The sequence below is a fragment of the Malaclemys terrapin genome, chromosome 1, assembly GCF_027887155.1.
Source record: "Malaclemys terrapin pileata isolate rMalTer1 chromosome 1, rMalTer1.hap1, whole genome shotgun sequence".
Classification (NCBI taxonomy): Eukaryota; Metazoa; Chordata; order Testudines; family Emydidae; genus Malaclemys; species Malaclemys terrapin.
In genome coordinates, this window is record NC_071505.1 from 216,905,459 (window position 1) to 216,923,219 (window position 17,761).

A 17,761-nucleotide genomic window follows, 5' to 3' on the forward strand; every position below is an offset into this window, starting at 1 on the left:
GGACTTACAACTATTTACACACCGACTTCCAAAATTGAGGCCTGGGTAGGCCCTAGTTTAAAAACTCAGAGTGCATAGGAGCCATACAGCCATTCCAAAGCCTCCTTCCCAATATAGATGTATAAGATATCATGGATTCACAAATATCAAATTACCCATAGCCCTGGCTTATCTCCATAAACAACTGAACAGCTTCCCTGATAAACATGACTTGTCATGAAGCTTTATATGAATTTAAAAAGCACATATTTCCCAAAGTTAGTAGTTTCCAATAAAGGACATGCAATGGAAGGTGAGCCAGATGTTCAACAGTATATCTCAGAATGATGCCTATTTAGTGTACTAAAAACACATTTTACTGATCAGAAGTCACACCAACTTTCAATTTGACAATCAGACGGAGATCTCCCTCTAACATGCACTGACTTGGTGGCAACCAGAAGAATTTTCTCATTCTGCTTATTCAAAGGGCAGTATCTAAGATTGCATCTGCCCTCTGATATGATAGGCTTTTGGAGATCTATCTCAGGAAATTATCGTTACTCAGAATAGATGATCAGAACATGTAGTGTACTGTCCCCTAGCCTGCTGCATTTCACAGCCCCCTTCCAGAACCTCTGTTCCACCTACTTCCTGCACCAGTCCCCTATCAGCCATGCATAGTAATGTCCCCCTTCTCAGGCATTACATATCTGCCTTACTGAGTGTGACCGCTAGGTCAGACTGCACTTGTTCCAACACTCCACCAGATTTTGGGTACACATGTGCCCTTACAGACTCCTGGTCTCTTGTCTCCCAATGCCTCCAAAGACCTTTGGTTTTTCCATCAGAGCACCGCTCCACTGGCCTTTCTCCTCTCACCACAGACAGGGTTGAAGCCTTGCTCCAATATGGCAGGGTTCTGAGGCTCTGCATGCATCTTGGGGAGAGACAGGAGGAGAAAACTCTGCATCACATCTGCTAGATCATTCCTCTGGGCTGGGTCTGTAGGAAGGTGTTAGAACAAGGCCCAAATATTATCAACTAAAAAGAATCCTATTGCTGCTAGGTTTTGGACCATCTATAAAACAAAACCTTAGACCATCCTCTACAATTTATAAATTGGACAGAAAACTCAGGTACATTAGTGGGGAAAAAGTCCGGACTCCTGGGCAAAATGTTCACTACAAAATTCCAGAAAATTTGCCTGGCCTCTGTTTTAATACAAACTCAACATTCAGACTACACCAGATTTGCTGTATACTTTGTGAACTTTTCAGGCTGAGTTGGAGCCAATTTCATGCTAGTGTCAGGTTTTGCATTGAAATCATGAGTCTTTTTATTTTTTAATGTTGACTCACACAGTTTGAGTTTTACTTTGAGATGCTGGGTTCATTTCATCCTGAAATGTAAAGAAAAAACTCAGGTGGTAGGGTATTAATTCAGGGTGAACTGAAGTGTTCTCAAATGTTGAGGTGAATTTCTGAGAAGTGAAACTGCTGAGTTCTGCACAGATCTAGAAAACAAACTCCCATAAAGTATCTAGTGTGTCCTGCTGTAATGAAGCAAAAAACAACTTTTATTACTGTCTTCCCATATTTGAGCTCCCAGTTGAAAAGAACAGAAAAACATGAACAATTTAAAAAAATCAACTGTTCCAAAGGTCAAAAAGGCTCAAGTTCAATGTATTTATAAAATTTCACCTGAACTGATTCCTCTGTCCCTTTTGCCAAACATAATATGTGCACCCCAGTCTGAGCTCTGGCAAATAAAGGGAAAATTTGAAAATTATTAAAGATATGTAACTATAGTTTTCTATTGTCACAGTGCAAGAGTTCCCCAGACAACATGAAAGGTAACATATTGGCATGATTCCAGCTACCTTAATTAATATATAAAGCCCTTAAGCCTCGGGGAAAGAAGTTTAATCTTATTACATGTGTGAATTATTATATTAAACAAACATAAGAAGGAGTCCTGTTGATCGTAAAGTAGCATTTCATAGGAGAAATTATAAAGAAATCTGACTGGACATCTGCAGCAGCAGTGAGCAGAACAATGCCATAAACCTTGGGTTTTGTGGTTTGTTTTCTTTTTTTTCAGGAATGAGCAGTATGAATATTTATACATCTGTAGGTAAGTAAATCAGCAAATCTATTAAATCGATATATTTCCACACAAGGTTGCTGAACTGTGCAACTCACCAAGACACTCCTGACAGCTGCCCAGCCATTCATAGTGGGCCTGTTTTATAAATAAATGGAGCTATCCCATCTCCTAGAACTGGAAGGGACCTTGAAAGGTCATCAAGTCCAGCCCCCTGCCTTCACTAGCAGGACCAAGTACTGATTTTGCCCCAGATCCCTAAGTGGCCCCCTCAAGGATTGAACTCACCACCCTGGGTTTAGCAGGCCAATGCTCAAACCACTGAGCTATCCCTCCCCCCAAATGGGGCTTTGCTTCAGATTGTGGTTATGATGTTTGATTCTGGGGTGGACTTTTGTTGTTGAAATCCATATTTGAAGCTTGTTGATTTTAATAAATTGTACATCTATATTGGGAAATGCGAATACATAGGCAGCTAGTGTTTGGAATGTCAATCACTTCCTCTTCCTTTTCCAGTAACTTGACATTTCAATGGCAGAATTAGCATAGTAGGTACTTCTTGAAACTTGAATTCAAATCCTACTCCTCACTTGTGCCCATTACAAAATCACCATACAATCTGGATGAACTGCAATTTCAGTTCAGGAATGGCTCAGGATTGATACAGCAAAAGGGATTAGAGAAGAATTACATTCCATTGGTATTTTGGGAAGGAGAGCTTAATAGTGACTGTTTAACAGTGACTGCACTATTCCTGGCTAACATCATTGCTATAGATCCTTCCTAAAATCTATCCCAAATTAATTTAAAAAATAGAAAACAAAACTGTAGAGAGGTGACGTAGTTTATTGCACGGAAATAATGGCAGCTCTAGGGACAATCTATTCCTTGGCAAACAGTTCAATAGTTCTCTACCGGGGCACCATTTCAGATTTTGGTAGTGGGGGCAACTCTAACTGTGATTCCAGCGGCTACTTCCTAATAACTTAGAAACTAGCTGACAGGATCACAGTACCTAATTCCTACATAAAGAAAGAAAATTTAATAAATATTAGACCCACTCAGCTCTAATACTAACATGTTCTGACATCTTGTTTCAAGTCACTTAAGGGACATTGGTTAGGTTTAAAATTTTAATGTATATTCTTACTTTGTTATTAACTTGAATACAACAATTGAAACAATTGTAGAAAAATCTCCATTACTTTCTATCATTTCTTTGCAGTTCACCAAGCTTGGAATAGATCATTTAACTTTTGGAAACATCCTACTAGGGCAAGGCCCCATGAGTTTATATTGCAACTGCCTGGGGCTCTATGGGTTTTACCCCACTACAAATAATAGACAAGATACTGACTTTAAACAGGAGTGAAACTGACACTTTCAAGTCACTTTCACAGTATGGCCAATGCCAAATGTTCAAAAATCATTAATCAGGCTCACCAAAAATCAAGAGATTGGCTTTAAAACCTGAGATTATGTAAAAATAATCAATTTGGTGTTTTTTTTTATTTCCCTTCTACTTTTTGAGCTTTCAGGTTGCACTAGGGTAACATTTTGAAGCTTTTTCTATAGCCACAAGGGCTAGAAACTTCATTTTTCTTTAAGAATGGAGGCTGAAATCATCACATCTCCACTTAACTCCAGAAGCTGGGGCTGTAAGGAAAATAATAATTATCATGAGACTCATGAAAAAATCATGAGAGTTGGCAACACTGCTTTCACTTCTGTTTAAAGGCTAGTTACTTTCCAGAAGGCTCTTAAACACAACACTACAGTGGTTGAGATGCAGTTCTCACAGGAGAATATTTAAAACCAAACATCAAGAACATTCCATATTTTAAAGTTGAGAAAAAAATTGAGACTTGTGAGGCATCTCAGGACCACTGCAGGCAGGAAAGGAAAATAAACAGGCATAGGAGCTCTTCCTCTTGAAAGAAAGTTGGAGGGTCAAATCTTCTAGTCCTTAATCAAGTAAAACTATTGCCATCAGTGCCTCCACTCATAGATATTAACATGTGCTCAATAACTATACATTTCAGACTTAAATATCTGAGCCATCTTTTCCAGAGTTATGTATCTTATATGCATTGGCTCAGGGGCTACATTTTCTGGCATATGCTGAACAGTACTGAGCACACAGATGGTGCTCAGCGAATAATACAAATCATGACAATAATCGGCGACTTTATGAACTCTGTGATGCAATTTCTGTTCTTTGTTCTGGAATTGGCCTGGATACAGCTGAAACCCTAAGAATTTGAGGCGTAAACACATCTGATATTCATATGACACTTTCTCATTCCTTCCTTTTCTCAAACTCAGAACAAAAAATGACAAAACAAAATGGTTTTCAGTTAAAATGTAAAATTGCACAGCAGCCATTGCTCTACAACCCAGCCTAGGGCAGAACCTGCCACCCCTTGGGGGTTGTGATCTCCTTTCATCTGACTCTTGTTCTCTTTCTTTCTTCAACCTTCCTGACCTCTGTGCTGCTTTTCATGGTGTCAACCACGACAGCCTTCCGAATTGCTTGGGACTGATTGCTGGGGTCTCAGAGAACTGGCCTTCTTGGTTTTGCTCCCATCTATCAGTCTTCTTTTTTTACAGCCTACAGCAGAAAGATAGGCTGGTCCAGTGGATAGGGAGCTACATAGGTGCCAACTCCATGGGTGCTCTGGGGCTGGAGCACCCACGGAAAAAAAATAGCGGGTGCTCAGCGCCCACCAGTCACCTGCCAATCAGCTGTTCAGTGGTAGGTGAGTGGTGCTGGGGGGTAGGGGCAGAGCAGAGATGGGAAGAGGTGGAGTGAGGGTGGGGCCTTGGGGGAAAGGGTGGGGTGAGGGTGGAGCACCCTCCTCCCCCCGGAAAGAAGAAAGTCAGCACTTGTGGGGAGTTAGCCTTGAGAGACTTGAGTTGGGGTCTACTTCCCCCAGGGACTTCCTGTATGACCTCAGGCTGATGCCTTAGGGATAGAGTTTCAAAGGTTTTTAGGCACCCAAAATGAAGCTAAACATCTAGTGGGGTTTACAAAGCACCTAACCTGCTAGGTGCTTTTGAAAATCCCATTAGGTGCCTAAATACTTTTGAAAATCTGGGCCTTAGTCTCTCTGTGCCTCAGTGGCTCATTTGAACAATAGGGATAACAGCACTGTTCTACCTTAGAGGGGCTGTGAGGAGAAATAGGTTAGACATTGTGAAGCATTCAGACCCTATGGTGATGGGACCACATATGTACCACAGGTAGAGTGGGAACTTCTCTATACACTGCTAGTTGTTCTCTGAGTTTTGGCCCCTTCTTTTCACCTACACCCCTCAAATCTCCCTCTTTTCTGAATGTAACCTTGGTGCAGAGGGCTTGGCTGCATTTCTTCGAAGTCCCCTGCACTTTGTCTTCAAAATCTTCCACCCACTGTAGAGGGATTCCTGTTTTACAGGCTCATCTAAGGTCTTCCAGATCCTTAATTTAATTACCAGCCCTTTCTTATCTTAATCACCCTACCTGTTTGTAAACAAAATACTGACTCCCTGCCCCAGGGACACAAGCTGGGAGCAGCACCTCTCCTCTGCAAATTCACATTCCACATACATGCAGTGCTGTTGTTAAGAGTTCTGCCTGGGAGCACACTTCTTGTACGAAACTCGGGGTTGGGGTGGGGTGACAGGAGCCCCTCCCTGTCCCCCCTACATGGTGCCCCTCTTCTTTACTTGTGATTATCAATCAAAAGTCCTCGTGTGAAAAAGAAGAAGAAGAAGAGAAAAGAGCTTTTTGTTCAGCTAACAGCCTAATTAAACCTGAAGAATCTTTTTTACTAGTGATGATAAATGAGAAGGAAAATACAGGTTAATTTAAAATCCCAGACTGAGTTTGCAAGGATCACATTTAGAAAGAGCCCATCATTTTACTTGTAAAATAAGCACATCTGATATGGAATCAGTGAAAAGCAGCCCAATGGAACCCCCATAATACCATTTTTAAAGTCACTTTTCAGCGAGAAAACACAATTTAAAACAATGGTGCCCATCCATTGTTCAGAATGTGTCAATATGTTTGATGCAAGTCCATTTTTCATGATTGCATGCTTATGATTTTCTGCTAAACTCTGTTCTATTTCAGGTAGGTTCTTATGCCTCCCTCATCACAGTAGTATCTAAGGCTCTGATCCACAAGTCTCACTTTTAGGTTCCTAAATCTAAGTTTACGGTTCCACTGTGAGCAACAAAACTCCCACTGAACTGTGTAGGTGCCTACACTCACTCAGCACTTAAGTTTTCATGGGTAAAAGCTCCCTCAGCACCAAACTTTCTGCCTCTGTGCCTGTGACCTGGTGCCTCACTCTAGGCGTCTGGATGCCTACCTCCTGCCTAAGCCCCAGAGTTATGTTATCCATGAACTGGGGGAAAATAGGTGCTCATCTACCTACCTCCTGTGCTTTAGGTGTGCTCAGAGGCTGCCCGCTGGATTGGGTCTCATTCAAAATCTGTCTGGAAAAGGCAGAATCCCATTCACAATCCAGCTGGAGGAGGTGGTGCCCATCTTGTAACTTTTAGCCCAGTGGTTAGAGCCATCTCTGGGAATGCGGGAGATCCAGATTCAGTTCCCCACCTCTCTGGAAGTGGGGTAAGAAAGGATTTGAACAAGGGGGTCTCCCACCTCTGAAGGGAGTGCTCTAATCACTGAACTATAAGATATTCCGATGTGGGAGCTCCCTCAGTCTCTTCTTTTGAAGCTGTTCTGCTGGATAAATAATGAAAGAGTGATTGGCGCAGAGGATATGTGGGTGCTCTAACCACAAAGCTATGGAATCACTCACTCTCTCGCTCCCACTCTTTCTGGCCCATAGACTATTGTAAGTATTTATCCACAGTGGAACAGTTGTCTTGTGTAGTGCGAAGCAGCCACCTAACTCATTCCTACAAGAAACTACTTAGGTGCTGAAACTGTCAGACTCCAGGAGAGGGGTTCTGGTTTATGGAACACTAAGCAGAGAAAGGCACCTCCCTGCAGCCTGGACGTAGTCACATCGCTCTGAGAGAGGCGCAGGGTTTAGGACACACCCTTTCTCTTGGCATCTCCCATTGGCTAGCTTAGGTAGCTCCTTGCTTTGTATGCTGGCTTCTGTGGATCACATTCTACAGTGCCTCTCTCTCTCCATTTGTTGTATAGGGAGCCTAGCTCAGACTTGTGGATCATAGTGTTGTCCCTGTGATTTTCTAGGTGCTGTGCTGCTGAGCATTGCAATGCCTCCATCTTTTTGTGGATCCAGGCATAAGTGCCTTCCAGTAATAAATTGATGGCCATGACTAATATCTGTCACAAACACTTGTTCCCTTTACAGAAAGCTCACCCTCCCAATTCACTTACATCCTATTTTTCTGTTTTATCCCTTGCTGTGTTCCATCTCATATATAGATTGTGAGATCCCTCGGACAGAAACAGAGCTCTTTTTTGTTAATTGTCTGGACAGTGCCTAGCGAAATGGAGCAAGGGTTCCTGACTCTGTTACAGTAATGCCTAACAACATCAAATACTAAATAATAATCCACCTATACCCCACTGTTGCTTAAATATTGACACACACTGGCCCATTAGCACTAATTCTGCCCTCAGATTTTCATCCACAGGTTCCATTGACTGAAAAGGGACTTGTATGTGTTTCTGATAATGGAATTCGCTCCACCATGTTTAAGCCATCTGGTGTAACTGGAAGTGTAATCAAAATATTAAGAAAGTTCATGCTGTTTGCACTGTTTTTCTTGGTGCAGGTGGACAAGGGAGCTGAGCTAATGCAAACTCAGGCTGTTATAAGGGTTTGTATTGTGTTGACACAGTGGAAAGCAAAACAGGATGTAAAATTTTGTACATCAAGCAAAAGAGATATGCATATCTACATGTATACTGTGCATGCAGCACAATAAGAACTATTCAAAAGCAATCATGAGGAAACAATTCATTAAGGGCCCTATGCAACTTCCACTGTAGTCAATGGAGACTTTCCATTGAATTAAATGGGTGTTGGATCAAACCCAAGCCATTTAGCCCATTCAGATTTTCTTATCTGAACTGGAAGTATTAACATTCAGGTTCAGAGCTCTCGTATCTGAATCCAGAAAGTAATTGTGAGGGAACCATTCAGTAAATTTTCATAGGCTTGAACAGGCAATCTTTTGTTTTTCCGGAAAATGGTTTACTCAGCCCTTACTCAAAAGCTTCCCGTTACTACATAGAAAATTATAGCACAACAAGCAGATTATCTGAAAACAGTACTTTAGTGCCCTGGAAGCAATACATAACTTATGAAGTGTTATTGCTAGATTGCCTGGAATACATTCATAACCCAGATGCACATTGAAGTTTTACAACCCATGCTAAATATGATTTCAAGCTTTTGTCAGCCACAAAAAATCACACCTTTAAAACAATAGCATGGAAATCCAATCTGGGTAGAAAAGCAAGCCACATTGTGGTTTTATTTCACTGTGGCATGTTTTATTTAATCCCACTATAGACATTATAGTCCGCTAGTAATAAAATTGGACAGCTGAACAGATCTACAGGCATTACCTTTTCTTCTGGGATTATACATATAGTTACAAAAGTGTGCTGTATGTCTACAGGGAACAGGAGAGGTTAATTCAACAGGTAAGGAGACTGGCTTCTCTAATTTTAAGTCCTTGGAAATATCTTCCCAAAGGGTTTGGATTTCTTTTCCTTCCATGGCTTTCTTAGGATCAATACACTGCAATAACAGTACATAGGAGAAGCACACATTATTTGTATAGTCACACTTACTGTAAGGGACACAACATAGTCTAAGCACAGGACAGAGAGTCAGTTGTGTCTGAGTTTTAATTCCATTTCTGCAGCTGTCCAAGACAACACAAAGTCAAATGTTAGGGCCAATGTTTTCAAAATTGGCCTCAATTTTTGAGTACCCAACTTTAGACACCTCAAGCCTGATTTTCAAAGCCCTGAACTACTGCAGCTACCACTGTCTTCAACTGTTGTTTACAGTTGAGGTCTAGATCCACACAGGGATTTAGGTGCCTAACTACCATTTTAGGCACCTAAGTCCAAAATTTCGATCCTCAAAATTCCCACTCAGCTGCCTCCTAACCCAGGAGGCAGCTGTACTCCCATCACTGCCTGAGTTTCTACCAGAAAAGTCCCCTAGGTACTTACATGTCTGCCAGTGTGACAGCTACATGCCCAAGTGCATGCCCAAGTCCCAGCAGGCTCCTAAAACTAGCCATTTCCCCACCTATCTTGCCTGCAGAGCCCAATCTGGAAGGACTGCTCAGGGGCCACCATAGAGCATGCCTACCAGATCAGACACACCACCACAAAATACACATGTTGTTCAGCTCTCGGCTCTGAATCAGGCAGAGTAGGGACTTGAACCCAGGTCTCTTACAGCCTGGAATAGAGTCCAATCACTAGGCTATTGCGGGGGGAGGGAGGGGGTGTACCTCCACATTTTTTGTGAAAAAGGGCTGGTATGGCTTAGGCACCTAACTTCAGGAGAGGGCTCACAGCTGTAAATCCCAAGCAAAGAAAGCTGCCCAAGTACTTTTGAGGGATGGGGCTTAGGCCACACCCCTCACCTTCCTATTGGTTAGCTTAGACAGCTCCCCACTTAGCACGCTGGGTTTTGTGAATTCGGAGTCTTAGGTGCCTAACTCTCCCATGGATTGCATACAGAACCTGGGCACCTAACTCAGGGCTGTGGATTCCACTAGGTGTCAGGGCACCTAATGTTAGACATTGCAGTGGTGACCCTGAGTCCCATTTGTGATCTAGCCCCTCACTGTATGCTCATAACTCCTGCACATAAGTTTATCAAATGCTGTTGTATTCTATAACTATGCAGCTTTCTGCAAGAGCTGAGTGGCACACAACCCTGCAGTCTGCCAGTATTAACACCTTGATAATCTAGAAGAGTGTTTTTCAACCTGTGGTCTGTGGACCCCTGGGGGACCACAGACTATGTCTAAGATTCCCAAAGGGATCCACACCTACATTTGAAATTGTCCTACAATGCTTACAATAAATATGCCATTTGCAAACTCACTGAAACTACATTTCTTCCTCCTGTGTTTTGTGAAAACGAGATTACGTTGGGAAGAGGACAGGCTTGTAACTCACTGCATGAAAACTTTGACCTTTGTTTTAACAATCTCTGTGAAAAATTGAGAGTGAGTGTTCAGTGCATGGCAGCCCAGCTCATTTAAATAAAAAAAACGTCAAATGCCTGTCAGCCTCATGCTCTGAGGGAAAACTCAGTTACAAACCAACAGAGAAATCTCCAGTGACAGGGACAATTAAATGAATTGGCTTTTTTCTTAGTTCGCAAAGCATCACCTACACAGCCAGTTTTGACTTTTCTGGATGGGTTAGTTAGTGTCAGATGTGTGTGCTCTCGCCACATAGCTGTGTCCAGCATACACCCAAGCAGACGAAGTCGGTCCTTGTGTGGGAATTAATAAACACTACCACAAAAACTCCTGTCCTTTGTCAGGATAGAACAATACCCAGATGAACAGCCTTCCTCCAGCAGGGTTTACCCATAAACTTTAGAAAACATACACACTCTCTCTTCAAGGACTCATCAAGCCTCTCTCCCACCACACAGCCACTACTTATTTTCCTGTTCTTTCATATCCAGCAATGGTGCCTGATAGGCCATGGAGCACAGCTTCAAATAAAATACCCCACACCCTTTAGCACTTTCCTATCTACCTCCACACCCCTGAAGAGCTCACAGGAAGCCAGCAGCCACCCAGGTGGATACAAAGCCAAACTGCACAGGATACAAGCTTCCTTGCTCATACCCAACACAGCTGAGCAGATGTATGCACAATGTAGCCCACCTGAAAACACATTCATATTATTGTTACCTCTTCCTTGTGCCCCCTCCCTCACTTGTTGTCTCATTCAAATGTTGTGTCTTTTCTTTAAACAGTCTATGCACTAAAGAATTTATTATTGGTTTGTACAGACCTAGCACAATGGGGATGCGACCCTGATTGGGGCCTCTGGGCTTTACTGGAACATAGAGTAAATAAACATTCAAGAGTCAGTAGCATGCCCCATCGCATCCAGCAAAACAGTTTTCCCACATCCTATAATTTAACTGATTCCTGTCTACTATGATCACACTATTATTCACAGGTTGGGCTTAAGAGTTTAGCGAATAGTTTGTGAGATGATTCTTTAGGGCAGCGGTTCTCAACTGGGGCGCCACGACCCACTGGGAGACCACGAGCTCTTTCAGGGGGTCCACCAAGCAGGGCGTCTTAGAATTCTGAGCCCTGGTGGCTGAAGCTCGGAGTCCTGAGCCCCAGCACCCTGTGGGGTGGAAGCCCCGAGCCCCCACCTGCGGCGCTAAAACCCAGAATCCCAAGCCCCAGCACCCTGTGGGTCTGAAGCCCAGAGCCCCAGCACCCTGAGCCCTGACAGAAGTCGCCCCACAGGGCAGAAGCCCCAAGCCTCAGCGCCCCACGGGGCAGAATCCTTGAGCCCAGAGACCCAAGCCCAGCAGAAGCTCCCCACAGGACAGATACCCAGACCCTCCGACCCCATGGGGATAAAGTCCCAAGCCCCCCTCCTTGCAGACCTAAGGCCCTGAGCCCCCCCAGCCCGATGGGGCATAAGCCCCCCTTCCCAAAGCTGAAGCCCAGAGCCCTCCCCCAACTGGGTCATGGAGTTTTTATAGCATGTTGGGGGCCTCCAAAAGAAAAAGGTTGAGAACCCCTGTTTTAGGGTACATCCACTTTTAACCAATCAATGGGCGGGTTAGAGGCTTTTCAGCCCCCATCCTAGTCTCCTACTATAGGAGAAATAGAGCTCAGAAGTTTGTCCTGGTGCTTGTGCATAGCTGCTAACAATGACAGAAGTTTTGTAAGTGATAGTTCAATTGTCTAAATAAGTTATAGGTCCCTGCAGGGCAAATCATTGGAGGGGTTTGTGTGTATATTAGTGAAGTTTAGCATTCAGACAGTAGTTTGCAAACACTCTGTGTGGTGGGATGGTGGTCATATCCCTATTGCAAACTACAACAGAAAGATTAAGTGACATAATTATGTCAATAGAGGAAGTTCACCTCAGGTCTACGATTAGAAAGCAAGAATTCATTGCTCCTAATCCTGTGCTTATTCCTCTAGAACATTCTGTTTCTAAGGGTATGTCTACAATACCTGCTGAAGTTGCGTAACTTAGATTGATCCCCCCCCCCCCCCCCCCCGCAAGTCTAGACCAGGCCTTATACTACTGAACTGCGTCTCTTTGTGGTCTGAGATCACAACTGGTGGCTCAACAGAGAAGTTCTGTTCATTCTGTCTAGGGAACACTAAACAAACGGCTTAAAGATCACTAACTTCATACCATTGTCCCAGTGAACTCATTCTTCCTTATGACAGGCTCAAAGGGAAGAATAAGCGTAAAGAAAATGTCCTGTAAAGGAAATACAAATGTCTCCAAGCCCGTCGAAATGACCTTTCAGGGTAAGATCACCTCATTGAAAGCTCATCATGAGTGGCATCTTTTTGAGAAGGTTGTTTCTTAAAGATTCCAGATCTGACTGGAGACCGGTTGAACGGATTTTTCAACAGCGTGGAAAGACATGAGAGCGATCACATGAGGCAATGAAACCACAGATTAATTGATGTTAAAATTAACTTCAGAAAACCAGAGCAGTATGAACATTTGCCCATAAAATACAAACTTTAATTTTTCATTAATGAAAAAAAGTTAGGAAAAGTCACATTTCATTGCTGCAGTTTCCATCATTCTGACTGTCATTAAATAGCCATTTCACTTTGCACTTAGCAAAAAAATCAGAGTGTGTGTGTATGTGTGCAGGGCTGTCTAGGTAAAGAGTTATTTATTGTCATGTACTGCAGTAAGCTTGTCATGGACTCTGCTAATTGGGATGTTCTCTTCCTCTGAGCACAGGGTATGTTAAATTGACTTGAATCAACTCATTGAATTATTTTATCTTGAGCTTAAAAATTGCATTCCTTGTACGTTGTATTTTCATTAAACTTTTCCTGGCTGATAAATTCAGTGCATTTGGCAATTAAAAGAAAATCACTAGAGTAAATAAATATATAAAGTTCCCTGTGGCACTCAGTTTGTTTATGTTTTCTGGTAGCTCTTCTGGTTTGTCTACCAGAAGCAACTTAAAATAGTGTGGTGGCTCAGTGGTTAAAGTGTCATTATGGTCAAACATCTGGGTTTTCCTATTTATTTCTTCTCCCTGATTTCCATACCAAATTAGCTCAATGTAAATACCAGAGCAAGATTGCAGGGAGCAGTTCCCCAGAAAAATCTACAAAGTCACTTCACCCTCCTCTCTCCAATCTCCTTAAAACTCACTTCTGCCATGATGCCTACACAACGGGGTGCTGCAACTACTGTTTATTATACTATCATACTCATCTCACTGCTACCTTGTGAATCCTACCCCCAATCTGTTTGTTGATTCTACCTATTGTTTCTCACCTTGTGCTTAGATTGTAAGATACAACTATAAGCTGTTCGGGCATGGGACTCTATTTTTACTTACAGCAGCTAATACAATGGCGCTCTGATCCCTAATTGGGGCCTCTAGGCACCACTTCAATAAACAATAACAATAGTATTTTTTTCTGTCAACACACTGTGCAATTTTGCTAACGGTGCCTGAGGCACACTAGAATTGAGTTTACTCTTATGCAGAAGATGAATGGGAAAAAAAGCTTGTGATGCTATGATAAGCCCCCTCCACTGGAGACATACAAATGGGCTGTGCAGATATTCACGCTCTCCTGGGCTCCACAGCTTTGGTATAATGGGGCAGTGGGGTTCAGATACTCCTGAGCAAACCCTTAGTGACCATCAGATGCCCTACTGGGCCCCTCAGACGTGGTTCCCTTTAGTGTGCATGGCATGCCCTGCTGGGATCCTTGGGCTATGATCCTCCTTGGTGGGGCTCAGATGCCCAGCTGAGTTCTGTGGACTAAGCTCACTTTTAATGGGGCTTGGATGCCACTCAAAGTAGATTAAGCAACTCCTCAAAAAAATGACCCTCCTTGTCCCTCCTCACATACTTTGATCAACACTGAAATAGTAAACAATGAAATTGTAACCAGTGGGTTTAAGTGTCAACACTTTACTGAGAAGAATGACAAAGTTCATACACATTAAAGCTACCATCTCAGCCTGGCTGCTGATTCAGGCAGAGATCACTGCATTGGTTTACAGGTAGTTCACACTTGCATGGCTTTCTTTGTACCCATGAGGGTTAAAGTCTAGAGAGATTTTTTTTTTATGATTCTGTAAGTTTTCATTGGATTCTGGAACATAAGCTGACAGTCTCCAGAAAATAAACATTATCGTACCAAGCACCTGGAAACTGGCCAATGGGACCCCCTGTTCTTTTGCAACTATATTGTCCCAGCAGCACTGACAATAACCAAAATAAAAATCTTAGTGAACTAAACAGAAAAGACCCTTAAAGGAACAGTTCCAGTGTGATGCACGGGATTTAAGTTTCTTCACTCTAATTAAGGTTAATAGCTGTTTCATGGATACAGCCTCATACAGTGAATTCAAAATCTACCTCAGAGAGTAGGCAGATTGTGCTAGAAAGAAGGGTGCCTTAGTTCCTTAAGTCATTTTCCCAAAATGACATTTTAGTGTGGTGCATTTTTCAACTATCAGCGCAGCATGATGGGCAAATGGTTTTGGGTTCAAATGGGGCTGAAATTAAGAGTTTCAGTCTCTGGAAAACAGCTTGCTACAGCTGCAGTTTTCTGTTCAGCTCCCTTGTTCGAGCAGTAGCTTGTGTTCACAGATTGTTCAGTAAAAGCATCTGCACTGTTTGCTTTTACTGGCATGTGATCAGGTAGCAACAAATCTTTCCCTTGGTGTAATTTGTTCTTTACAGTGAATTCTTCTTTTCCCGACATGTTTTGAGTGATTTATATTAAGCCCATAGAAAGGATTTTCAATGGTTTCTAGAGAAAGAAATACTATCATTACAGATCCCTGCTTTTCGGTAACCTCTCAAATGAGCTGTGCTAGGTGAAGAGCCCACTTGCCTGTCACACAGAAATGAAGAGCACAGGTGGATAAGATCCTGTTCTGGTGCATTTGTATAGCTTTGCTCGTTTTCTAGCCTCTCTTACAGCAAATTGACTGCAAAGTATTGGCTTCATTAAGGTGTATTCTTTATCTAGGACTGACACTGATAATGGTGTCTTTATATGTGCACTAATATTCAGTCGTTGAATCACTGTGACTACAAAACTGTATTCCATTCCCACTGACATCGAACCACTCTCTGAAGTGTCATGGACTGGTCTTTATTTTTTTGTTTTAAAGCCATATCTAGGAGTCAGTGAAAATATTTGAAGTGATTTTTGAAGGAAAACCCAACCAAACTGACACATGGTTAATTCTATCTATGCAGAGAAGCTTATATTTGATTTCCTTATGAACAGGAAAATACTATCCACAATGTCTTTCTGTGCAGAACAAAACTGACACCATTTTTCTTACTGGAAGAGTTGGTGCCTTTGTGAGGTTTCAGAACTTAAAGCAGGTCTAGAACTATTCAGAACTTAAAGCAGGTGTAGTAACTAATCTGTTACTTCAATTCTACAGCACAGAGTGCAAATAAGACATTCTGGGCTGTTTGAAATAGGCATGCATTTATGTAAGAGCTGTACTGCAAGTGAATTCTTGTAATTTAGCAGAAAAGTAGGCTGTATCCTTAGAAGTAATATTACAATTCAAATGTCTGTTGACTTTTGAAGACTAAAGTTTGTAAAATTGATTCAAAAAACCTTACATGAATCTAAAATGGCTTGATTCCTACACCCACGGCAGTTTTAAGAAGTCAAATGTATATATATATTAGAATGTTATCGCTAAATTGAACACTAACTGGAAAAACATGTTTGCCAGAAATTATAGCACAGATCAGTTTTGGTTAGTTAATGGCAAATCAGTGAACCAGGGCAAATCTTTTGGGGGCAGGATCTCTGAAAATCAGGCCACTTAGGTGTCTGATATGGATTTAGGTCCCTAACGTCAGGCACCTAATTTTGGATATTTTGAACGTACATGATAAACTGTTGCCTCAGATGAAATCAGCTGTGTGAAAGCTGAGCCATCAGAGAGAAATGGTTTCACCGATAGTAAATTGCTACTTCAGTGTCTTCACGCTTCTTGAAATATGACCTGGTGAAGACCTGTGACTAAATCATCTTATTTAAAAAACTTGTAATACTGCCTTAGGACAAATTATCCTTCACTAATGGATACTTTTCTCGCCAGGCTTTAACTTTATCTTCATCTTCTATCATTTTTCTTTGCATTAAAAAAACTGACATTGTTAACGAATCTGTACAAAGACTCAGTGTAGCCTCAGAAAACTTCCCCACTAACATTTGTGTTTGGAGGCATGGACACCAGAAATAAACTGCAATTGCATTAATCTACTATATTAGATTGGCAACAATAGATATTTTACCTATCTGCATTTGTACCTTATATAGCCTGTGGGTCCATAAAAGTCTAGATCACATTTCAGGCTTTCAGTAGGAGGCTCACCTGTCTGCTGAGAGAGCTGTAAGTGTGAAGACTGACACCCCCACTGAAGTGAGTTGTATAAAGGGGATAAGTTTACATCCAACTCGACCAAAGAGCCATTCATCAGCTAGGTACCTGCTGGCATCCACAGGGACACAGGTCACTAAGAGGAGTAGATCTCCTAAAGCCAGACTGGAGATGAACAAATTAGGAACATTTCTCATGGACTTCACAGTACAAAAGATCTTAATTAAAGTGATATTGCCAATAAGTCCTATCAAAATGATGATTCCATAAATAGTTGGAATGGCATACAGGAAACCTGGGTAGAACCAATCATCACTCGGGATGGAAAGATTTGCACTTTGATTGATGGAGATGTTGCAAAGAATAAAGTTATCCACTTTCAAGTCTAGAAGAAAATGCTCTTCAGAAGCCATTATCTGAATTCGGTTCTACTGGAAGATAATTTTCTTGTTCAAAAATCCTCACATAAAGCTTCTTGAGTTGAGTTTTCTTGCTGTATGTGTCTTTTAAAGAGACAGAAGAGACTGAAAGTCATATATCACTGTGTAATTTTTTTTTTTTAAAGTCACTGAACAGAACTATTTCCATAATCTGGAATCAGTTTGATCCTGGAACTTTTCTCCCTCTCGTTCATTTGGCTTGCGAATAAGTAGTACTCAGTTCTAAAAGGCCATTTACCAAATTAAGAGACAAATAGACACATGGCATTTTCAGAATCCAGGCTAGTTAAATTCTCAGCATCAGCACACTGCTCCTGAGCAGAGTTCAGTCTGAATTACATGAACTACATTTTGCAAAACTTTTGATTGTGGCTGTCAAACTGCATTTCCCAGTCTCTTCCGGTTCTCAGAACCTGCAGCTGTAGGCTGGGTTTAAACGTGAGGGAAGGGAACAGCTCTTTTAAAGACTCTGATCCTATAGGCAGGAACCTCTGGACGTCAACACGCTCCCTGCTTTGCAGGAGGATAGCAAGCTTGCTTAAATGATTACAGTAATAGTATGGAAGCTGCAGGCTTCTGCTGGAGAATGCCAGCCACCTGCTGGACAATTTAATCACTGCTTGATCACAAA

The 17,761-nt window shown here is 42.0% G+C and overlaps 1 protein-coding gene across 3 annotated transcripts in view; it reads right to left on the reverse strand.

Moving 5' to 3' along the window:
- The window catches only part of GRPR (gastrin releasing peptide receptor), a 41,189-nt gene extending 23,672 nt beyond the window's left edge, over positions 1–17,517 (reverse strand). Inside the window, exon 1 of one of the 3 annotated variants that reach the window (XM_054007075.1) lies at positions 16,799–17,517. In XM_054007075.1, coding sequence (XP_053863050.1) covers positions 16,799–17,103 — 305 coding nt within the window. In that variant the 5' untranslated portion in view covers positions 17,104–17,517. Of the gene's footprint in view, positions 1–16,620 lie in introns of all 3 variants that reach the window. The other 2 variants (XM_054007067.1, XM_054007083.1) reach the window with 2 other exon arrangements.
- Positions 17,518–17,761: the final 244 nt, after the last annotated feature.